The 24,995-nt window shown below is 39.0% G+C and overlaps 2 protein-coding genes across 4 annotated transcripts in view; one reads left to right on the top strand and one right to left on the bottom strand.

Annotated features, from left to right (window-relative positions):
• The first annotated feature begins 929 nt into the window (after positions 1-929).
• LOC145494588 (NADPH oxidase 2-like) lies at positions 930-18,385 on the top strand. Its single transcript, XM_081474104.1, has 22 exons — positions 930-1,023; positions 3,598-3,736; positions 6,170-6,265; positions 7,242-7,349; positions 7,428-7,509; positions 8,673-8,815; positions 8,978-9,005; positions 9,648-9,694; positions 10,214-10,239; positions 10,379-10,459; positions 11,046-11,172; positions 11,465-11,557; positions 12,083-12,154; positions 12,336-12,398; positions 13,108-13,162; positions 13,401-13,464; positions 14,332-14,368; positions 14,548-14,630; positions 14,964-15,084; positions 15,603-15,674; positions 15,945-16,069; positions 16,896-18,385. Exons 2-22 carry the CDS (start codon positions 3,689-3,691, stop codon positions 17,017-17,019), a joined length of 1,695 nt encoding a protein of 564 aa, XP_081330230.1. The 5' UTR covers positions 930-1,023; positions 3,598-3,688; the 3' UTR covers positions 17,020-18,385.
• A 91-nt stretch (positions 18,386-18,476) lies between these two features.
• LOC145494586 (DNA ligase 4-like) overlaps positions 18,477-24,995 on the bottom strand; it is a 31,047-nt gene continuing 24,528 nt past the window's right edge. Inside the window, exons 23-30 of one of the 3 annotated variants that reach the window (XM_081474097.1) lie at positions 24,639-24,728; positions 24,057-24,145; positions 23,589-23,637; positions 22,550-22,711; positions 22,107-22,201; positions 21,891-21,933; positions 21,144-21,253; positions 18,477-19,988 (exon numbers count right to left, since the gene is read on the bottom strand). In XM_081474097.1, coding sequence (XP_081330223.1) covers positions 19,847-19,988; positions 21,144-21,253; positions 21,891-21,933; positions 22,107-22,201; positions 22,550-22,711; positions 23,589-23,637; positions 24,057-24,145; positions 24,639-24,728 — 780 coding nt within the window. In that variant the 3' untranslated portion in view covers positions 18,477-19,846. Of the gene's footprint in view, positions 19,989-21,143; positions 21,254-21,890; positions 21,934-22,106; positions 22,202-22,549; positions 22,712-23,267; positions 23,529-23,588; positions 23,638-24,056; positions 24,146-24,638; positions 24,729-24,995 lie in introns of those variants that run through there. The other 2 variants (XM_081474101.1, XM_081474102.1) reach the window with 2 other exon arrangements.

The raw sequence follows: 24,995 nt of genomic DNA, 5'->3' as shown, positions 1-24,995 counted from the left end.
GTTTGGAAAATAACTAGCCAATAGTATGGCTCCCTGGTTGCTAAGGCATTTTCAAACGGCTTGCCTGACACAGCCGTTTTCGGGACCAGACGCGAAAACAGCTGTGTCACTGAATGATATGAAAGCGCTCGCAGCAGGAACATGAAAACCACCAACAGTTTTAATTTTGTAGAAAAATAGTTCTGTCACGTCATCTTAATATCGCGTACTTTTTAAACTGTCAACAAAGAGACAAACAGTCGACAAAAAGATACTTTATGAACGTATTAAGACCTCTGAAGTGTGGGAAGGAATGAAGACAACGCTAAGATAGGATGTTTTATGCAGAGGTCCCTTGTTTCCCTAAATAGCAAGTCCAGCATTCAGACCACAAAATACATATTAAGGAATACAACATATATTTTGGGATAAGTCTGTAATATCAACAGACTTGTATGTCATGCAGTAATAAACAGAAGCAGTCAAATAATGTACGAAAAAAAAAGATAAATTTCTATGAATCTCTTGGCATTGCCCAAAAACCACCAATTTTGCAAGACTATTCAGTTATTCTTACGTTTATCAGTCTCATTTCATTTCATACTTAATAACTTTCCAATACTATATTAGAATGCAAAGTGTTAAGTTTTGCATCAATGCCTTGTAACTAATTTCATTTCATCACATTCCAGTCAGTCCTGATTCTACTTTTCTTTCCAAAGACTGCTAAAAAAATTTTTTTTGGTGATATCTCTTGCTTTAAATAGTGTTACTGCACACTACTTGTAGAAAGCAAACAACTTGTTATAATTCTAAAAAAAGGTAATTATAATAAAAACAAGCCTATCATGGACCTTTTATATGATGGATAGTACTGAATGTCAATCAAGTGATATTTGTGTTTATACGTGCGACGGTCACGGGAAATGGTCAGTTGAATTCAAGCCACACACAGTGAATACATACCGAAAAACACAAACCAGCTCAAAGAACCTTAGTTCATCGCAGACTGGAACTGCGAAGCAAAAAAGTTCAGGTGTTAAGGTAAAGATATGTTTAGTTAAACATATTGTGTTTGCATAGTTCTAATATTTAAAAAAAAAGAGATCAAAGATCATAGAGGCATATCATCTATTTCCCGCCAGTCCAGTTTTAGGTATCTGCTTAACACGGAGACAGCACAGTGTCATTACAAAAAGGTTCTTTCAACTGGGAGCGATAAAGGCTTCCAGAATAACTTGCTTAAATGTTCAATGGCTACTCCGGTTCAGCAGAAAATCATTTTATTTAGGCCGAAAAAGCGTTCGCCTAACATTGGACACGGTTCGATCGAAACTACAAAGAAAACTCACTTTAGCTTGCAATTTCTCCGGCGTCAATTGAGAGTTTTGTTTTAGTTGAAACAGCCTAACAATTTTTACAATGAAATCTCAAACAAACTGGTCTTTGTGTTCCCTAGCGTTGCTCGTGCCACAAAACCGATGTTATGTAATGTATGTATATTGGTATTAACTCGCTAAACTTGATGTTAAATGGCCACTCCTGTTTAACAGAAAATAATTTTATTTGGGGCGAAAAAGCGATCGCCTAACGTCGGACACGACTCGAAACTACAAAAAGACCACTTGTAAATTTCTTAGTCAATTAACAGTTTTGCCTTTAGTTAAAACAGCTTAAGAATTTTTTCAATGAAACTTCAAACAAACTGATCTTTATGTTCGCCAGGAATGTCACGTGCTTGGAAGATATTACGTAATAAATTATAAAACTGTTGACGGTTACTGTTGGCAGATAACACACTTCATGACGACATTTCTTATTAAGTGAACTAGGCCTATATGCTGATTAACTTTCCAACCATATTTCTTTTGATGATAAAAACTAGCGGTGAAAACGAACGACCGGTCGACGTCCCTGAAGTCATTTAGTTAAAAAGAAAGCAAAGGAAATTAGCATTTCCATCTTACTAATCAGTTTGAATTGTGTTATATAACACACGTCACGTTTGCTTTCTATTGAGCGCCCATCGTGAAAATACCAATATCACTGAAAAAAGGAAACAAAGAAAGAATACAAAAGAAATATAATATGGACCCTTACCGCAATTTTATTGGTTTGTAAAGCTAACAATCCTGTTAATTAATTTCTTTGAACTAAAAATGCAATGTCATGGGATATAAATCAAAAATGTGTTCATTTTGCTTCGTCACTTGATGTTAAGGCTAAAATTTTACACTTCTCTGCCGGTTACGTAATAATATCACATAAAAAGCTGAGTCCTAAAAATGAACAAATACATTAGTTAAAAGGAAACTATGGCCTGATTTATTTGCAAACAAACCAGATAAACAAAAGAAACTATGTATGCGGGTGTGCTATAATGACTCTCAGCCTAAATACAGCGAGCATTACCAGTAATAGAACATGATGCTATACAAGTATTTGGATCATGAAAAGTAGATTGATACAAATGATCACCTCGCGCATTCATATGCACAGACGGTTTGCTTAAACACGAACCCACACAGCACGTATTTTTGTTTGTAGCCCCAGGGAACACACCAAACAAGGCAATTAGACCACAAAGAAAAATAAATTAATTTAGTATATTTCGCAATCAGGCTTGCTAAAGGTTTATTAAACGGACTGGTCGACTGTCTTAACACTGTGCGCGAAAAGACGAGTAAAGTAACTTTTAGAAACGTACAGCTATTAAGCTGCCCAACGGTTCACTGAATCGAAACATTATTTTTGGCCTCAAAACCGGAATTTCACTCTAAACCACTACAGAGGATATATTTATTTCTTCGCTCTATTCTTGGCGTTTGTTTCATCTGCCACATTGTGACTTCTAAAGTTTTGCCTTTGTTTATAATTATGGCAAGCAGTGAGCATTGTTCCGGAAACAGCAGTTTAACCTTTGTAATAAGCATGAACACAAAGTCATGATGACGTCTTTAAACAAATACACATCGTGCAAAGTTTCAGGCCGATGGCAGCGGGGGGCGGAGTGGGGGGCGGATAACGTTCGGTATTGCCCGATGAGAACTGAATGACTTGATGACGTCATCTCCCGGTGGTAATACTAATTAACTATAGCTTTGCGTCACTGGGCCCAACAGTGTATTGTAAACATCAGGAAAATTCGTGCATGGGAACCCAAATATAGACTGGAACGGAAACCAGTGAGAGACCACCATCAGCATGATGCAAAGTGGCCGACATTTCATGCAATCTACACAGAGACTGCCACAATTGGTCTGCATGTAAAAGTCTGCAGTTTCCTTTTTTTCACACTTTTGCACGTGAAACAAAGGAAGGAGTAGACTTCTGAAGTCAGGATATGTTTTGTTTTTGGTTGTTTATAGCAACATTCAACAACCCTTCTGCTCTCCTACTCGACTCCTGACGTAGTCAATCCCGGTCTTTTGATGGTCACGCCCTCCTCCCCAACGATTACGTTACGTGCTAATGCCTGCGACGAAGGAGGTTACACGTCTGGGGACGAGTTCCATAGCTATTTATTAAGTGCGTGACGAGTGTCCAGCCGAGCGTGACGGTTTATAAATGTAACGCATTGATCCCAAATTGATTATTAACAGTATGTCAATTTTCTAGGTCAGAGCTACGACACATATTTCCGCGATATTCTACCCAACGTTCGCACTAAACGGAGCTCAAACTACTTCGACAAGACAGTAGGGAAACAATGGCAGGATTCGCTGTAAGGAATGAGCTGGGAAGATACCTAGTCATCGTAAGTCGTTTGATTTTTTTGTAGCTGTTTAACTCCCTGATAATGACCGCTCACTAACAATTAAGAAGTGGTTCGGTTTTCTTATCTTTCACGGAAGCTAAGCTTCTCCTTTCCTAAAAGCTTGCAACTTTTCTAGACGTGAGATAAGTTGAGTCAAGGCTTGTTTTTATCGCAGATTTTTGTGCGCAATATGTTGTGTGTTCAGTAAATAGTGATCGGGAAATGTTTTTGTTTGTCAAACCGGTGATTCGTTTTCACTCTTCGATCGTCCCGTTCTCACACGCATAAATGAGATAAATCAATGTTGCTATGTGTGTACTTTAAACTCTTGAAATCACTCGTGTTATTGAGAAAACCGAAGCCAAACTTTAATTGCTAACCACAGAGAGTCTCAAATCTATGTTTAGCGCTGCTTGCAGGCATCAATATAATTAAATGCACGAAACTTGAATGCTGCAATTCACTGCGGGATTTAATGGAGGTTCGATTGAAGCGCTGTGCACCTCGCGTGTACACGAACTCATCAACGCTTAACTAAAGCGATGTGATTGAGTCGCATTCTTTCCATGAACAATGTCGAGAAAGTTCAAAATTATTGAAAGAAAGTTTGGTGGGAAGAATCATATTTTTTTAGCCGATATTGGTCTCACTCCCTGTGGATATTGAACTTCTTTACAAATTCTATTCTTAACCGGCAAATGAACGCCAGCAATTCATTTCTAAGTCAATGCATGGCTCAATAAACTGCGCAGCTATTCCTAAACAAGACATCGTTTCGTGCTGTACAGTTATGGTGAAGACAGTTTTCGTTTCGTTAACAATTCGCGAAGAAGTCTTAACCGTAAATATTTTCTACCTGTTGTGTGACGTAAGGGACTGTATTGGAATGGTCCGTGCTTCCTGCTGAAAATCTAAACAATTCTGGCACATGAAATAAAGGTTCAAAATTTTGTGGTCGCCTCGTGGGCTATTCTGTCCCTGCAATTGTCAAGTTGTCCGCGGCTGGGTTGATTTAGCAGGTATAGATCAAGACATTTGATCAAAACGATTGTTGCAATAAGGTAAGAGAGTCAAATGGGAACAGGAAGTTGATCAAAACGAGTTGCTTAAATAAGGTTGAAGAGACAAACGGAACAGGAAGATGAAAAGAGAGATTGAAAAACAGGAAGTGACGAGGAAGCAACAACGCAACCAGCAATTTTCGTCAGTCTATCAAAAATATTGTTTCTGCTCTGGAATCTTCATTAAAATATGTAATAATTTGCTGTAGTCTGAGCGCAGTAAAAGTACTTCAACCACAACAAAAATGCGAGTAAGAAGGTTATGTAATGTTCATGAGGGTCTCGAGGGGGGCTTAAAAATAGCTCCTGTCACAGATGTCAGCTAACTTGAAGCCATTGTGTCTGTTCAAAGAGGGCTTCCGTCACCGGATTTCAACTGCCTCCCTTGAAGCGGCGCCGTCTGAAAGTGTTGCCCTTTATTATGGAAAGAACGTTTGTTTTGTTAATCCATTGAATGTAATGAACAGCCGACGAATTCTTCAACAGAGGATCCTTTACTCTAGTTTCTAACAATGGCTGTGATAGACTACCGAACGAAATCAACGAAATCAACGAAATATTCTACTTTTAAGCTTTTGTAACGCTCTGAGTACAGAGCCGGGAATCTCGGAGACTCGAGCCTCGAGTCGTCGGTAGCGCGTTCGAAGAGTCAGGACGCGCTCCACTCGTATCCCAGCTTGATGCGTTTGAAATAAAGCTAGGGTGGTTACACGAAGTTGACACCGATGAAAGGGTGGGCTTATTGTGCTTTAAACATCTCTCATTTTGTGTCAGCTTTGCAATCAGTTACATATAATGGTTAATATTATTGTAACCTCCACCTTCATTGCCTCAGTGTTAACATTTATTTATACCATGCTATTGAAAATACAGCCTATCAGAATACAAGAACACCGTCGTACACTCCACGGTGTTTCACCCAAACTTCCATCGTACGAGGGTATATATATCTTATTAGATGTTTCGGTGTGGTAGTATCGCTGTATATTTTTACGAGTTGTGCCGTATTTTGACAAGCCCGTAGGGCGAGTCAAAATACAAACAACGAGTAGAAATATAAAGCGATCCCGTACAGCAAAACATCTAATAAGAGATTTATTATCCAACTGCTATAGTCAACAAATTTATCAATGAAAAGACGGGGAGTGTGACAGTTTTGCATGCGCGCGCCGACCTGTACGGCAAACAGGTTTTCTACTGTACAAATAACTGAACAATATCGCCGTATATTTGTACTGTTATTTGGACGGTATTCGCTGCAGTTGGATAATAATGTGGGATATCCCATGTTGTACCACTCGAAAGCGTTACATAACTGGTAATTGTACATGTTCTAATTGTTAAATGTATTTTATGATTTTTTTCTTTATAGTTAGCATGGATGGGCGTCAATATATATTTATTTGTCAGTTCCTTCATCACCCTCCAAACATCCAAAACCAACTTCTATCTGCGAGTCATTGTCAAGGTGAATATCAAGGTTTTATTCAACGTCTAACATGAATTTTGGGACTCTTAAATAGATTGCAAACATTTCGTCAAGTCCGTCGTTTGTTAAGCGTCGAAGAAATTGGGAATGACCTTAAAGTTGAATAGAAGGAATGAGTCGAATTGTTTAAGGAGTGAACCTTTGGATTGGATTATTTTTGGTGGGATTGGTCAAATTCTCTCAGAAATATCGAGTAACCACTTCAGATATCCAGAAAACGATTGCGGAGTAACTGAAAAATATCGAACAGGCGTGAAAAAAATTCTTGCATGGGTTGAAGAGAAAAAATTATCGAGACCTCTTGCATTAATAGTCTAATCATCCACCCCTTATTTCGTTGAAAAGAGCATTCTAGTAATAAAAAAAGCAAAAACCAAAACCCATTTTCCTTGAAATAATTGCAATGGCATTAATGATATCAACGTCGGAATTGGAGGGGAGAAATCGAAGTAGAAAAAAAATTGAATATTTTGAAGTGAGTCAATATGTGAGCGAGTCACGGTGACTTAATAATTACCATGTTGGACTTTTTTCTATAGGGCGCCTTTTATTAGACACTTTGTTATCTGTCTGGACATATTTTTTTGGTAAAAACTAGAACATGTTACATCTATTTAAGAACCAAGCAATTACGAAAATTTATAATAGAACGGTTTCCAGTTGAGTGTCGTGGAACCAAACCCAAAGTAATTACTCTAGCCAATCACAAAGGTCACAGGCAATTCGGTGTACCAATCAAAACTCGAACTAATTACATATGACTAACGCGAAGCGCGGGAAAACGCGAGCAAGCGAGTCAAGATCGATTTTGGATTTACTTCTGATTGGACGAGTGTTGCGGGATTTTTAAGCCAATCGTGTAGCGAAGTGATGCAAAACCATTTACTCTTCGACGCTCAGATGAAACCCGCTTTAGATTTGTGTTATTTGTAATTATTATAATGTGTTTCTACAGGAGGGGTTGGCTTTCGCAAGAGCATCGGCAGCGGTGTTAAATTTCAACTGTATGCTTATTCTGTTGACCATGTGCAGAAATCTTCTGTCGTCCATCAGAGGTTTGGGGGTAGGTACGCTTTGAAACAGTCCTTGTTATTCGACGTGTGTCTACAAGAAGTAACAATTCTTTGTACGTTTTTTGCAGTGTGGGCATAGCTTTCTTCGCCTTCTTGATAAGCACATGACGTTTCACAAGTACATTGCATACATGATATGTTTTCAAACAGGTAAATGCGTTTTGGCTGCTTCTTCTAAAGTTTGACATAAGTCGAGATAAAAATACAGTTGAACAACGCCATTTTGAGCTCTCTGGGGAAACAAAAAATGGTAATTCGAAATCGTGGAGCTCGGGTAAGTCCAAGAGAAATGGTTTTGAGTACGAAATAACGGGGAATTCGAAATAACCGAGTTCGAATTAGCGAGGTCCAACTGTAGCTACGTAGCGCAACTGAAAAATTATTACAGAACAGGCTCCCGATTGGGGTATGGGGCTAGCTAGCCGAGTGTAGTCTAGGGCGAGTGATGTGCAGTTTTTTTTTCCACGCTCGTCGGCTTGCTTCGGTCGCCGAATGATTTGTCGCCCTCGCCGGAATCCTGTTCACAGACCAGCAAGTGGGCATCTCACATTTCGTGATTCACGGATGTGGAAAATTACGATAAATCTACTGACAAACGTGCAACAGACAGTCCTCCATCCATCCATCATTTCCAACCAGCGGTGACCCTGTCAGCAGACGTGGTTATCATGTAAGGCATATTCTGTTAGTGATCTTTGGAAATCTCTTCGAAACTGTGATAAATTTTCGGAATTCAAAGTTGATCGTAGACTTATTCCTGGATGACGCTTAGACTGAATGTCCATTTTATTCGGTTTGAAGGAAGCGTACAAAAAGCAATTCGTACCTCACTGTAGATGTTTGGGTTATTGCACAAGCGTGAGGTCAACGTGGCTGGATATTGGCCAAGTTCTTTTTTTAGGTGTTTATGGACCGAGACGGACATAACACGCAAGAAACGAACGAGGCCGATATCCAGCCATCTTGACCTCCCACGTTTTGTCGATAAGGGATAAAAGACATTTTTTCCTTGCGGGACACGGCGCGTAATCCCGAGCGGGTAAGATAGTGCCATGTTGCCCTCGCGGGTAGCCGATCACAGCGCAGAATTTAGTTCATCTTGCCCGTTAACAGAACAAGCCATATAATGGTAAGGTTAATTACTTTCTTACCAACTGGTAAAGAAGGTTTACAATCGAGCACAGACATACACATAAGGCAAAAGGTTCAGAATATACAGAAAGCAGTGAGAAATGAAAATAGTAGCTTTGTCAACAATTTCTTTCTAAATTATTTTTTTGTTTAACAATTGTGCCGTTTAATTATTTCGACAGCCATCCACATTGTGGCTCACGTTTTTAATGTGGAGTTTTTTGTTGATTCGCACAAGAGCAACGACACGCTCATTCAGAGACTGAATAATATGGAAGATATCGGCAACGAAGCTTATCTAAACCCAATAAGGGACACAAACGCGGTAAGTAGGATTAATTTTGTTTGTTTAAGCTTCTGATAAGGACTAAATCTAAAGTTTTAGAGGACATATCTTTGTCTTACTGCATGTCGAGTGTAGTATTGATGGAAATCGAGTCATGGACTTCTCTGTGCTTGAATTTGATTTTGGATGTTTCTTTATTAGGTGCCAGTGATTGAGCTGTGGAAATTAGGTAACGTAATGAATATTATCACGTGAATATCTCATCAAAAAAGAATTAATGACCGATGAAATTGCTCTGCGCTTGTGTCGCACATCTTTAAATATTTCTTATCCGTAGTCGTGGTGTGAAAAGCAAAAGCATAACCAACAGGGTTAAACGTAAGACGTGAACTAAAGTGGTGGATTTTAAATGCCCTATTTGGATTTGAAAGTTGTTGCTACATAACCTCCAGTCTCATAACAGTTGTGATCTCGAAGACAAATTGAATGGGTTCAACAAATCGCTAAATACAATTAAAAATTGCCTGTGGACTTGCATCCCAACCTTTCTAGGCGTTTCCGCACCAGACTCCTCCCCGCCGGATCTCTTCGCTCGCGCCTTTGACTCCAAGCTGGGCCTGCTCGCAGGCTAGCCAACCAAGCTTTAGGAATACGGGAATTTTCTTGTTTCCTTTCAAGAACATAACAGCCAATTATGAAGCCACTTGGCTTTTAGGGAAGACTTATCCAACCCATTCCTACGCTGAAAGCTGATTATTATTCTGAAGATGGTTTTGAACTTTTTGAACTTACACAAAATGCGTGGCTATTGGTTGTTTCTGATTCTTGCTTGTAATCTTTTTGTGAAATCTTACATGTTTGTCTTTTGTAGCGTCCGGAATAACAGGAGCCGTGATTACTCTTTGCCTTATTTTGATGGTAAGTCGAAAACGAAACGTGTTATAAATTGTCGAACCGAACAGGCATTTTTTCTTCTGTTACAGCTGGGCGGAAAGACCTTTGCGTAATTGCACAGAATTACAAGCTACGAGTTTCAAAAACCACACTTTCAACAAAAAGATCCAGAATTTCCGAGAAAGCTTAATATTTAAAATGGTTTCCTCAAAACAAATGCTTTCATCCCTGAGACATTAACTCAAGGCATCATGCAACACAGTTGTTGCAGACTTGTTAAATCATTTGTCAATAAGAAATGGCCATTTCCAAACTAATGTTAAAAGCTAAGTGAGTTAATACAATTTTCGATACTTTGAGTTATACACATCGTATGCAGTAATCGAAAGGGGGAAAAAAAAACAATTTTGTTTTCTAAGACAGATTTTAGTGGAAGTATTATAGTCAGTATTTTAATTCTCTGGTTTAGTGCAAGGAGGGTTTTAGATGTTTAATAATAATTTCATTTTTAAATTGATCTCTTTTTCTCTGTTATGTCATCAGCTTTCTTCCTCGACGGAACTTATAAGGTATGTTACTTCTGTTGGCGTTCAGTTGAGATCACTGTTAGATCTAAATTTGAGAATTACTTTCTGTTGAGTTCTGACAAGGTAGTTGATCTCTCATAGGCAACGTGGGTAAATTCTCAATGTCTTTTGTTTTCTGTAGGAGATCGTACTTTGAAGTATTTTGGTACAATCATCATATGTTTGTCATCTTTTACATTGGTTTGGTCGTTCATGGAATACAGTAAGTTGACGTATTCATCCAGTATTTATATATTTATAAATGGCAAAAATAAAACAAGTATAAGAACAAGAACAGCAGGCCTCGCGCGCTTTTGTACATTTTTCAAAAGTGCATTCTTAACAGAGGGAGGGTACCGCACTCATTAAATCACTTGCCGAACAATACAATCCTCGTCTTCTTTGTTCCACGGTTTACTGCAAAAGTCAAAGTCCCAATCAGTTAAATACTAGAAGTTTCATCTTTGTTCAATCGTCACTTGCGCACGGGGTAACCTTTTCAATAAATAACCTATTAAAGAAATGCTGTATTATTGCTTTTGCTTGAATTCAACGGTTATTTTACTTCGTTAACTTACATATATGTTTAGGGAAACCGAAAACAAAGACTGGAGCACGTAAATCAAATATATTTGGATTTCACACACTAGAAAAATCAAACAAAGAAGTTTATATCCAAAGATGATCTCATATTTCAAAGAAAACTCAGAAAATTTTTAATGCCTGGATTGGCGAGATTTTTTTACGGTAATTCTTGGACATAATTATTCTGATTTATGACAAGATCAACAAATGCTTGTATCTTTCAGGGGTGTGGTGCGATTTCAGTCGAACGTGGATGAACATGACCCTGAAGTATGCTACAAAGACGTGAACAAGTGGGAAAAGGACGGACCTTGTAAAGCACTCCCAAAATTTGTACCTTTTGGAATGAATGTAAGTCCAGTCATTAGCTTAACGTTGGAAATCACTTTTGAATCTATGCCAGTAGATCGAGTTTAATCGATTCTAACTGGTGTGATCATCATTACCCATGATCCACACATATATTTTCTGGCAGCGAGTGACTACGAGACCTCTTCAAGAAAGTTAACTTGCAAGACTTAAGTGTTGAGTCTTTCTCCTCGTTCCTGAATATGATATCGATCGAAACACTTTAGACTTGACTGCCCACCACCCGCGCGAGGATAGGTCTTGATGGGAACATCACCGTTTTTTTCTCTTGCAGACTTGGAAATGGGTCGTTGGACCAATGATACTGTATGTTATTGAACGTGCTATCAGGTTTTATCGCTCGTTCCAACAGGTCAAGATCCTGAAGGTAAGATCATGATAACAAATTTATCTATCAAGTTGCTACTGAACTCATAGTAATTCATACCGCACAACGTGTGTTTAGTAATTAAAAGAGATCTGATGAAAACTGCTGAGGATTCGGCTTCATACCTTGTGTGTGTGGAACATGCTATTGAGTTAAACCACTTTATACTTCCTTGTGCCTTAACATGGTACACTGGAGAAATTTTTAACGCGTGATAGAACATTACGACTTTTGAAAGCAATTAAAGAACCTAGGAGCAGTCTGTCCAAATATTGTTGTAGTTGCTTCTTATTACGTTAAGCGTCGGCGTTAGGTGTCGTCTCATCATTGATTAGAACTTTCTTCTTAGATTTTTTAATAAGGGTCTTATTAAAAGAAACATTGTACGTTTTTTCAGCATTGCTCTTAATTAGTATATACGGGTGTCTTACTAAGTTTACTAGCTTTGAAGTCAGAGGAATACGATCTTTATCGATATGCGATGTAGATTTTAATTTACTCACAAGTTTCTATTCTATCGTGCAGGTCGTTAACCATCCATCCAAAGTTATCGAAATCCAAATGAAAAAAGCTGGCTTCCATCACGAAGCCGGACAGGTATGTCTTCTCATTTTTACTTCTTTCATTTCTTGATTTCTTATTTGTTTTAATTGTGTTCTCGCTAAATCGTTACTCCTTTCAAACCATTCTGCTACTTTGTTTAAAACTCGTCTTGAAAGGTGAATGTTTGTAAACAAGAAATGGTAACGAATTTTAATTTTTCCTCGTTTCGTTTCAGTATATTTTTCTCAAGTGTCCCAAGCTCTCTCATTTAGAGTGGCACCCGTTTACATTAACGTCGGTAAGCTGTTGTGTTCAAACTTGTGGAACCTTAATTAATCTAACTTAATTTAGGCAAACATAATATGCAGAAACGCTAAGCTTGAGTCTCTTTTTCCGCCGATGATTAGTTAAATGGGTTAGTTTTATTTGTCCTAAGATTTCTAGAGCTGTACATGTACTACAAGAAAATAAAATAAAAGTTGGAATCCATGATATTGATGGAGCGCCAATTAATCCAACTCATAACTATCTCTGGACAGTGCCCTTCCGTTAAATAAAAACCTGTGATTTTGATAGGTCTAGTGCGTATAAATAGCCATTGTTATGCCTCCCAACTCAAACACGTTTTCCGATTGGAAGAGAACGTGTCACGTGTTATGGGTCAAAACTCACTATATCTCTGGGGCGAAGAAAACTCACTAATTCTCTAAGGAAACAACTTGAACTTTCGACCGGCACGTGATCAGCCGGTGTCAAGCAAATAATTTTTTTCTCAGTTTGTTCCATTTTTGAGGTGAGGGATATAACAAAGCACTTAATGACTAGCCCTAAGGGAAACAGTGAGTTTTTTTCCCCTCGACTTTCAATTGATGTTCATTGAGGGTCTCAGGGAAACAACACTCACTGTTTCCCTTGGGGTCAGTCATTAATCGCTCAATGTCACGCACTTCTCTTTTAGTGTACCGGCTAATAACAACTAATAATAAATGATGACACATTTTTTTTAGGCCCCGGAGGATGATTTCTTCTCTGTGCATATTCGTATCGCTGGAGACTGGACAGGTGAGGCAGTTTTTATTAGGAAGAGAATGTCACATTCGCGCAACAACAGTTAAACGCGGTTGTGCTTGTCATTTGTTCTCCATGATTCAAACGCGACCTTTAGTCCCGCTCGAGTCAATGTGATTAAGTACAGAACAACGGTAGCAGGTGGATTGCAACAGACCTAAGGAGTTGTGAATAACCATTGTTTGTTTTCTTTTATTTTCCTGATTGTTTGTTTATTATTGTCCTTTGTTAGGTGGATTGGCTAAGCTCTGTAGTGGTGATGGAAAAGAAACAAGAAGTCTAGCTGACATGCCAAGGTTAGCAGAGAAAAAAATGGTGGTTTCAGTCCTAATTTTCGCCAATACAATTTGTGTCACCTTTAGAAATAATGGAGATACGTCTGGCTTGCCAGGCTTGGTATTCAGCCTGTAAAACACTAAGAGATCTTGCACTGTTTATTGGTAGTCATTATCGTGCTTTCCACTTCAAAAATCGTCTATTACTACACTGCAATCGATCTTTCTCTCTCATGGAGCAGTTTTCACTTGATTCTCAAAGTAGTGCATTGGTTTTGCGTCACTGCGTCACTATTCTTAAAGGAACAGGTTTAGGGGGAGCAGGGATGGCGCAGTGGTGAGAGCGCTCGCCTCCCACTAATGCGTCTCGGATACGGTTCCGGTCCGATGTTATATGTGGGTTGAGTTTGTTGTTGGTTCATGCCTTGTTCCGAGGGTTTTTCTCCGGGTTCTCCGGTTTTCTTCCCTCCACAAAAACCAACACTGCAAATTCCAATTTGGCCAGGATAGAGGACCTACAGGAAAACCATCTAAGGCTGATGTGGTTTCCTCTCTAAATATATTAATTTATGTGTTTATTTACTTATAAAAATCGCGCCACTTTGTCATCCAATCTCAAGCCAAACTAAAACTAATAGTGGCTCGCACACACACATACGTTTTCCCGCACTTCGCAATAGCAACGTCATCAAGTATTTGCTTCGGGTTTCGATTGGTTCTCTGGATTGTGCGTCTTTTGTGATTGACTAGAATGATCACGTTGGTTTTGGTTTTAATAAAGCTCAATTGAAAACCGCTCAATGTTCCTCCCCATGAACTATATTCTAGTACCACTGGTTTATTTGTGATCCGATTGTGATTCGGTTTTTCTTTTCTTTCGCTTCGTAGACTTGCTGTTGACGGACCTTTTGGAACGGCGAGCTCGGTAAGTTAAATTATATTGGCATGATCTAAGAGTGAGCTTTGTAGAATTGACAGTAAATTGAACAAGTTAAGAGTTTTGGTGACGTCATATCAGTCGCTTCTAAAATTAGACTATGTCGTAATTGCGACAATGAAAGGCATAGTACAGACAAGTTTTAATTGGATGATTTTTTTGCACAGGACGTTTTCAAGTACCCAGTGTGTATGTGCATTGGCGCAGGTATTGGAGTGACGCCTTTCGCGTCGGTTTTGAAGTCGATATGGTAAGTTTGACCAAATTATCTATAGAAAACGATAAGAACTACTACCTCAATTCAACGGCTTCTTTAATTTGTTATAGATAAACACAGAGATTTAGTTTAATTAATGGGACGGTAAATCATTTTGGATTTTGATAGACCAGGTGGAGCATTTTTTAAATCACAACTAGGCTATAGGTAATGTGAACGGCTTGCAAGTGTTCTTAAGCTGTGTTTTACCAGTAAAAAATGTGTCAAAATGGTTAGGCAGTCAGTTCTAGGAGGTGATCTGAGTGATTTTAAAGTGTGTTTCGGAAGACGTTCTTTTCATTATATTTTTGTCATTTGCGTTTCCAGGTATCAACACCAACAAAATAACGTGAACCCAGTGGTTAAGAAAGTTTATTTCTTTTGGATCTGTCCAGACACGAACGCCTTCGAGTGGTTTACAGATCTCTTGCAGTATCTAGAAGAGAGGGTGAGTTTCTATTTCTTTGCCAATTCTTTTTCGGAAGATTGAATCGTGAAGTAACTAACAATGCTTGCGAAGGATCGACTTTAACGAGATCGCTAGAAAGAAGTGAACGTGATTTAGCTTTTTTTTAAAGGGGTAGGTTTACGGTTCGGCGCATGTGCAAGCTATGGCTCATGGTGAGAGCGCTCGCCTCCCACCGATGCGGCCCGGGTTCGATGCCTGCTCGGGAAAACTGCTGCTCAAATTTCACATCGATTCACAGTAGATCTCAACATGCGCACACATGATCTACCCGCATCAACAATGAATTGGCTGGGCGTGCGCGCGTTGGAGTCGAAAGATACAAACTGAAGTCTAATGTGAAAAGTCAGACCACCTCATTTCGCGGCTGACCACGGAATTTTGAAAGGAAAATTTCCCCCATGAGCCACCAACCTCCTCTCAATTGTCAAAATGGGTATTACAGGTTGTACATGTGTCGAGACGTGAAACCAAACCTAAACCAACGTGTTGTTTTTCAGATGGTGGAAACAGGAAACGGAGATTTCTTGGAGTACAATATTTACCTTACTAGAGGATGGGGTCCAAATATGGTGAGTTTCCGTGATCAGTTGATGCGCAAAACGAAGCTACCGTGATAATTCGATTTCGCGTCGGGCGCCGAAATTTTGGAAGGACAAGATTTTATTAAATTATCTTGAAGTTCCAAGTCGTGGAAAACAAAACAAATTAAGTCAAAAATGGACTTCTTTATGGTACGGACGTGGAAAAGAATATCGTTTATCTTGGGTATACATGATCAATAAACACGATTTAATTACGATAGATTCTCAAGGTTGTTTTTTGACCTTCTTCCTCATTAGGCTCGTACCATTGTCCTTCATGAAGATGAAGAAGATGACATTATTACAGGCTGTAAGCAAAAAACTCGCTACGGCCGGCCTGAGTGGAACGGAATCTTTGGTAACGTCGCCAGAGCACATCCTAGGTAAGCTACACTGTTCGAGTTCTCGTTTAATGCTATAATATCCTTCAACAACATTACAACAAAATTAATGATAACAAAAAATATACGCTGAGCTACCGGTGATTCACTGAGTGGGGGAGGGAGAGGGGGGGTCTCTAATTGAATTCAACAAAAAAGAAATTTGGCTTTTTCAAAAGAGATGAGTACAAATTTAGACTAGTCAGGGGACTTGTTTTCTTTATGGATGGCAACCATGGGTCCTAACTAGATTCTGAAGGTTATCGATGATTTTTTCCACGTCATGGATGTACGGTAACATATGCCTTACAGAATACCGTCAAATCCATAACACAGCCCTTAGCTATTACTGTTGATCAAATGGTCAGGTTACAGTGGCGGATACAGACCTTGAGCTAAGGGGGGCGAGGGAGGGGGGCGGGGGGAAGGGGAGGCTTGCCCTGCCGGCTTCTCTTCCTTCTGCGACTTTTTTTTTAATATTTTACCCAAGATAAGGGGGGGCCTCCCCTAGATCTGGCAGTGGGTTAACATTTGGAAGTAATTTGGTACGTGGAGTTTTTTAGGTGCATTCACATATAAAGAATACTAAGTCGAAAACTTCTCTTAATGCAACGTTGTGAAACACTAAACGTGCTGTACAGTCGTCAATGAAGATCCGGCAGTCCCTGAACACGCCGTTACAATTTTTGAAAAAAAAAACATGTCAAGCACTCTACGGTAAAAGACTCATAATCCGAAGAATTACATGATCTTTGTTTAAGAGCTTAATCTAAATGGAGGAGGGGGTATTTTTGAATATTTGTAATATTGGAATTTCGATTTCTTACAGGACGAAAATTGGTGTATTTTTCTGTGGACCAGCAGCTCTTTCGCATCAGCTCCACAAAACAGCAAATGCACACAGCAATGTTGCCGAGGGAGTCAAGTTCTACTACAACAAGGAAAATTTCTAATAGGTTGACCCGAATCTGTGAATAAGAGCTTTAATGAATTCATTGTAAAGGTGAAGTTATAGCCCGCAGCTGAAGGAAATAAGCCTGCTTTGCAGGTATAAACAGGGAAGGAAATCGGGACGTGAAAACCCCGTCTTCCCTGTTTTTATGCGCCTGCTGGCGGGCAAGAAGGAAATATTATTTTGGATTTCTAAATTACACACACGACCGTGTCCAGTACCCTAGACTCTGAGGTTCAAACCGTTATTTGCTTAAGGAGTGGCAGTTTTCATGTTGGTCAGTCCATAGTTAAGTTTCAGTCAAAGAAGGTAACTCAGATGCGGGAAATAAGTGTTCGTTGTATTTAGTTTGCCCTAGAAAGTTAAGTGAAAGAGAATTTAAATAACCAAAACAGCAACGTCAATTAACAACTAATATATATTTACTATAGATTTCGCATTTCATTAGATTTATATTGATAAAATTGTTTTTTTTTTTTTCTCGTCCCTAATTAATCCCAAGCGGACACGTAGAGATATTTGGTGATTGCACTTTGATGTTATTCTTGAACCCACATCTCTGTCAAACAGAGCGAGGTCTGTACAGGGGGGTGGGGGTGGCATTGGGCGAGATCTTCAACCCCAGTGTGCGTTCCACTCTGCAATTTTTTTTTCGCCCTAAACCGCACTCGGAAGCATGTTCAATGTTAATTTATGCAATCAAGGTGTCCGTTGACACTTTTTGCTTGATAGCCAGTATATAATTTATTAGAGTAATTATAAACATAGGGCACAGTAAAAGAGGATTTTCTTTGCAAAATTTACCCAACAGTAAAAAACACTTTGACAGGGTTGGATAATAGCACTCGCCCGCTCGCCCAGGCGAGTGTTCAAAGTGTCGGGCGAGAGCAAATCATCGATCACTCACCCGTTTGGCGAGTGCGATTTTCGTTGCCAAGAGCTTATTTTATATTGCGAAATAAACACTGTTTTTTACATTCCATTTTGCTGAGAAAATCCCTAAACATAAACTTATCATTTCTATTTTACAAAGTTTTATATTCCGAACTGACTAATAAATTGGCGCTGAAAGGCAACAGTGAGCTTCGTAAATAGACAAATATGGCTTCCTCCTAGTGATAATTACATAACCCATGTAGCTGAACAAAGTGATACTGCTGGTCACTATCGAGCCATCAGTGATCAGGTAAACATGGCGTCCAACGACCGCGCCTGAGAAAAACAGAACGTTTACTCGCAAACTGCAGGGATCTCACGAAAATTCATCGATAAAAAACTATTTGAAATGTAAAGAACCTCGACTGTGATTGTGTTTTCTTGGGGTTTAAGTTCTTCAAATAGAATTTTTAATTGAAGTAATAATCCTCGGTTTGGGCGAGTGCATTTTGAGGGTCACTCGCCGAATGGCGAGTGCTGTCAAAATTAAGTGTCCAACCCTGCTTTCATAAAGAATAACAGTAGATTTCAGATTTTTTATTGTTTTGCACTATTTCTTACAATCAATCTATCTGTAAATAAATACTACATATTACCAACAAGAACACAGAAACAAAAATTACAATAAATAGAAAGTAAAGGTGCGTAATAACCAAAGTAGCTACGACTTTCGGGTTGGTCAATGCCACGTTAAGTTAATTAGCGTAGACAAGAAGCTTACGTAACTAAAAACAGTACAGAGTGTATTATATAAATTACTTATGTAATGTAATTTATTAGAGTAATAATGAACATAGAACATAGTATGAAGTAGGCTGCTTGCAGAATTTACTCAATAACAACAAAAAAAACACTTCTATTTTTACGAAAAAGGTTTCGTGTAAGTAACGCAACCCAAATCAGGCACCTTCAGTAATTTGTTTGGTGAACACTTGCATAATGCAGGTGATGTCAACGTGTCGTTAGGTTGGTGTCATTAGAGGCCAACCTCAGATGCATACCCCGTGTGAAGGAATTTAAAATTAATTTTTGACTAGAGGATCTTTCAGCTTTTTGCCTACTGGCGATAGAGTAATTTCGGTATCAGTATTTAGCACCTAATACCATGGTCTGTAGATAAAGGGCTCACGTGGTAAGATTTTCTTAGCGATGTACAAGGTGTTTATATTACGATATTACAATGCTAAAATAGTATTGGAAAGTAGTTCTGCTGTGTCATTTTATAACATTCTTCATTCACGAGTTAGGTTGATCACAAAACGACTAGACTTGTGTTTGCGGAAGACGATGTGATTACTTCTCAATTGTAATAAAATCTAAGACTATTTAATAAATGTATATTTTCAGTACTCTATCATTGGTTATTAATTTGGTATTATAATATAGATAGGACCCTACGCGCGCTCTGATTGGTCAAAAACCCATGTTTTATCACAGTATAAAACATAGCGAAAGCGTGTTTTGTTGTTTTTCGCCACATTACCTCTATATCACAAAGCAAATGAAGAAGCCTAAGCCGTGTATTACACTGTGACAAAATACTTCGGACATTTGAGAACACTCGAGAAATGTAGAAAACACTCACCTGCGGCTTGTGTTTTCTACATTTCCCTTGTGTTCTCAAATGCCCGTCGTGTTTTATCACAGTGTAATACAGGGCTTAGGCTTTACTTGTTAAATATTTCAAAAAAACGGTTCAATGTTTCATGAACGCCTCCAATAAAATCACAAAGTAGAATGAGTCAATGGTTTTATCCGTAATGGCCTTTGGAAAGGCTCTCGTTAGTTGAATGGGCAAATCACCTCATAGCGTCCAAAGATGGCTCCCAGATCTCCCAGTATTTTCTGGCGCGGAGAACTAAGAGCAAGAATGAATGACTGCTGGTATGATTTTAAGTAATTGGTCTGAAATGTCTTTCCGGTAAAAGTTTCTCAGCTTCCACTGACCGCGTGACCCAGTCTAACGTGACAAGATGCTGCTTTAGTTTCCGTTCTTGCGTTACTTTTTGAAGTTCAGCTAGCCGGCAAAGATCCCTAAACAACCAAAAAGAAAAAAAAAACATCAATAATAATTGATATTCAGCTCTAATTGTTTCCATTTTTGCAATAAGCCAGTCAGAAGCCTTGTCTACTGATATCATGCGATGTCAAGTCACTGACCTGATATGGCGGTAGTCTTGGCATAGTTGGGGCCCGGGTGGGGTACCGTATATACCTAATCGGACCTTGGTACGCTTTCGTGGCACATCAGGCTCGTTTAGCGTCGCCATGAGTATATTGGCTCCACCACACTCGCCTAGTTTGCCGCCGAAGTGCACCAAAAAAGTCTAATGACGCATAACGCCGTCCACACGGGTACGTTTCCGTTTGAAAACATACAGTTTCTAACACGTTTTCGCTCACGGTCCACACACGGTAGAGAACGCACGTCGTTTTCATCCAAAACGCATGCATATGAAACGCTGTTCAGAGTAGAGACTTCAAAATACAGAACCTATGGTACAGATGGTGTGGATAGAAAAAACAGGGGCTTCTACAACGCTGACGTCACTCACATCACACGCACATGCGCAAATGACGGCGTGGGTGCTTTCTCACATTGTATCAAACGTTTCGAGCGTTTCAATGTGAACGAAGAAACACGACGAAAACTGCATTGTGAACAAGAAGGTCTTGTAATGTTCTTTACCAGCTGAATGTTGACATAGCTCCATGGTGTATGGTCGAAAGAGCTTTTACACAGATTTGGAGGAGAGGGAGGAGCAGGGCAGGAAAAAAACCCAGGTCCGATTGCCCAGGACAAGTAAATTTTGTTCTTGGGCAAGTGAAAATAGAAGTTCAGTGGCCCAGAGGGCAAGTGAAATTAGCCTCGGTAGTCTTGTGAGTCTGAATAAAAATGTCAGCTTGATAAATTCTAATTTCCAGTCAGAAGCTTTTTCAATACTTAACACTGAAAGCATGGATTAGGAAGGAATCCAAACATACTCTGTTCACGTTTCTCCTCTGATTGCCATACCGGCTGCCAAGTCGTCGAATAAATATTTAAGTAGAGGCAAGTGAAAACTGAAAGTTACTAGCCCACGGGGCGAGTGGATTTCAATTTTTTACCTGCCCTGAGGAACAATTGTTTCCCAGGGGAGACATGTTATCGTAGCGTTACAGAAGTTGAGAAATGGAAATTGTAATAACCTTCCATCCAAAATGACATGCGTCACTTTGCTGTCAAAACTGCCGGTGACCTGGGCACCATACATGCGAAGCTTCAAACCGACCAGTTCCAGACTGCAATTAGGTATCCCCTGAAAACAAACCACAGGATGCAATGCCATTAGCGATCAGTAAGGGGCAAAACAGGCTTGAACAGGATTCAGTTGTGGGTGAAACAGGCTTGAACAGGATTCAAACCCATCAGTGACCACTGCGAATCCCTGTACTGCTCTACAAGACTGAGCTATCAAGTGAAGGCTTGCGTGGGCTTTTGATGTTGCGAGTTCGTAATATACCCGTACATGGTAAAAATACAAGTGAATATATGAAAGATCCTATCTCAGAACCGCGAGAGAAACGTTTAGATACATGATTCTACTGCTGAAACACAGCGAAACGCAATAAATCCCCTACAACTAGAAATACTGCAGGAAGAGAGGGCGTGAGGGATGGAGGGGTGGGAAGGGAAATTCTTGAACATTACTTTTCCGTACATGTAAAATCATTCCTAAGCTATTCAGTAATTCACCATCATTCACATTTACAGGAAAATTTTAAAATTTACTTTGCCTCAAGTTGCAATGCAAATTTTTTACTGAATGAATGATGTTGCTTATGATCTATACTTGAAAAATCCCCTCTTTTCGGAATGGTAGCAATGTGAAAGCATTCCAGTCCTTTACTGATAGCTTAGAAACACTAGTACAGTTGAGTTACAGATTCTCTTACCACTGAGTTATCCCCAACACGAGTAAACTGATCAAGGTAAACCCTACCAAAGACAAAACACAAAAACGGATACAGACTCTACATCAAATTTGAATACATTTTACTAACTACAAAAGAGAGGCCATCCTGCGAAGGCCTTTAAGAGTTCAAGTGGAGAGAGAAATCAAAGAAATCATAGCAAGATGATCTGCTGGTTTTTTTTTTTTTTTTTTTTACCTGCAATGCTTGAACAACCCCAGAGGCGAATTATCGGGAAAATAGCGTTGTGACATTTCTAGTATTTCGTCTGTTGATAGTGGAACTGCGGAGTTCTATAAAAAAGCCATGATCAAATTAAGCTCAAAGGTAGAATCCAAGACAAAAAAGAGACCAATAGGCCATTTCCGAATTGCCTTTTGCCTCTGTGTCAAAACGAGTCTCATTCATATGAAAGTGTGTTTCCCCTACAGGTTCTTTTTCATAAAAATCAAACCATCAGCACGAAGACTCGCTTTGAAACAGAGGTACAAGGTGGGAAAATACTTAGCTTTGTAACATGTTGGTCACGAACGAAGCACTTTCCCGTTCGCCCCGACTTTCCTTGGCCCAGTACTAAGTCACTGCAATCATATGTATAACCGCTTGCTATCTGTTAAACCATCTAATTCTTGCGTACTTACGTTTCCTTGGACATTATCGAACACTTTCTTGAGGGATTCACTCGTGGCATTCTGTGTGTAGCTATCTCCATGGCGGTCATATTCCTCAGCAAATTTATCAGCAGTCCGTGATGACGAATGAAACATGTCATCTGGCAGCCATGCCTTCAGTTCACCACATTCCTTTCATGAAACAAAATCAGGGCACGAAACATTTTTCCGTCAGGGACAATTCATTTTCAAACCCTTATTTTCCCGTTTTATCCTCCATTTTAGATTCGATTGAGGATATACATCCAATAATCGAGACATTGTTTCAACATTCTTTCAAACAACTCAAGGTCCATTAAAAACATTGCCCTGAACGATTTATTTTTAACTCTCTACCCAGTGTTTGGAAATATGATGAAACACTGCCTCTCGTTTTTGGCTAATTACTTGCCAAAGTAGTAAAAGTAATTGTATGAATGCCAGTGCAATTAATGATTAACTCTACGAGAGGACTTTGAAAATTCTCTCAAAATAAATTGCACGAGCCTACAGGCGAGTGCAATTTCAAAGAAGTTTCATATTTCAAGTGCAAATCCATAATTGATTGAGCTTTCAAACCATTAGTCATTTGTTAATAACAGAGAAAATTAAAACGCGCGCGCGCGTAATTTTTCACTACAGTACAAATTAAAAATTAACGATAAATTGGCCTGGTCTCAGCCAATCACAATGAAGTAATTTTGTCAGTCGCATAATAAATAGAAAAAAGAGCACTGGCTTAAATATGAACTGAAGTCAAGCTACCTAAGCGAGAAATCTTGCAAAGTCAAAATTAAGGCCGCATTATTTCTTAAATTCTCAAGTTCATTGCAATCAAGGGTGCATTTACAACCAAACATATTTCAACTTTCCTCCATCTATTCTTCCAGTTGGCTTGAGGGCAGAGGTCCACTATTGTCTTTGGTTCACCATCATGAAGTAAAATAATTGACGTCTCAAGGCAGGCCACCTTAAAGTTCGTACAATACACAAATTCAGTGTAATACAAGTTATAAAGTGTCAAACTTACCAAGCAGTTTATAAGCCACGAAGCCTTCACTACATCAAATTGTTTCTGGCTACAAGGGAAGACAAATCACCTTTACTATTGAGTATTCTGACAAAGCAATGCACTCTTAAGACTACATGCAAATATCAGAAGAGGGTCTAATTGGTTCGCCAATTCGGATAAAACGAACCCCTACGAAGTCCTCGGCACTTAAAAACAATGTTTTTTAGCCTTGCCAAAGTTTCTCAGCCAACAGTAAAATATATGGAACAGAACTCAGCTACAAAGAACATATTTTCCCAGTATCTTCGTTGTTCGTTATAATTATCGAGGCTTCCGTTTGAACGCTATGAAATTACCGCACAAATCTACTGTTGACAGTTAAACTCAATAGCAACATTTTAAGCCTGTATTCTGGTCTTTCGGGCAACGTTTTCTGTATAAAAGCTATATTTCAACGGCAAAAAAATATATCATTACACTTCTTACCTAATGATATTCTTCACTCTCACATTGATTCTCTCAGCAACGATGCAGAACGTGTCCGGTCCTGGGTTTTGCGTCAAGGTGCCACCATTCTGATGAGAAATGTGGCAAATTATCCAACATTACCTAAATGTGACATTGACTGCTGTGTGACCATTAAAACTTCATTTCTAAAACTCATTAATAATTCATCAAGGTTTAAGGAAGAAAATCATGACCGTGACGGTGTTTGGATATCTGATCTTAATAAGTTCGTCAAAAACTCTCTTCTCGAAATATATCAGACTTGACAGTATATTAAACATGGTATGTCGCATTTGTCTGTTAAAAACCTGTCTTTTTACGCATTTTACCAATCATAGTATGACGACTATTTACAACATCATTCACTATCAAACTTGCGGTAAGCTCTACTTAAAACTTACTGTCCAACAGTTCTAAATCAGATTCTAAGTCGCTGATTTATCGCTGAGAGATTCCTCCCCTTACTTTTATGGCAAGCCCTAAACCCTAGACTGTCCGTTTAACTATTGTAATCGGCTCATGAAATGTTGGTAAAATGAATGGATAGTAGTGAAAAAATACCTCAGCGATTTTCTTCTCCAATACAGCCTTGGAATGGGAGGAAGGACCATTAACAATATAAAACTCCTTGTCCTGGAACATTTGCGAGACCTGAAATGTGAATTTAACAACTTAGATATTGTGCGCAGTATCTAGGGACTTGTCCACACAAATACTCTTACACTAAAACAATAATCATTTTTGTTGAAAAGCACTTAGAAACATTACTGGATAATTAAATTCCCAGGAACACTAGAAAAAGAAAAAAGAACAGTTGTGCGGCTTTAGAATCTCAAACTTGTCATTCAATGAACTGATGAGGGTGTGAACCCAGGTGCAAGTTTCAAACAACAGTTCAATCCGCGTGCAATTAAAGCG

This window comes from Orbicella franksi, chromosome 8 (assembly GCF_964199315.1).
Source record: "Orbicella franksi chromosome 8, jaOrbFran1.1, whole genome shotgun sequence".
NCBI lineage: Eukaryota > Metazoa > Cnidaria > Anthozoa > Scleractinia > Merulinidae > Orbicella > Orbicella franksi.
The sequence above is the reverse complement of the archived record's forward strand: the minus strand, read 5'-3'. Positions and strand labels throughout refer to the sequence as shown.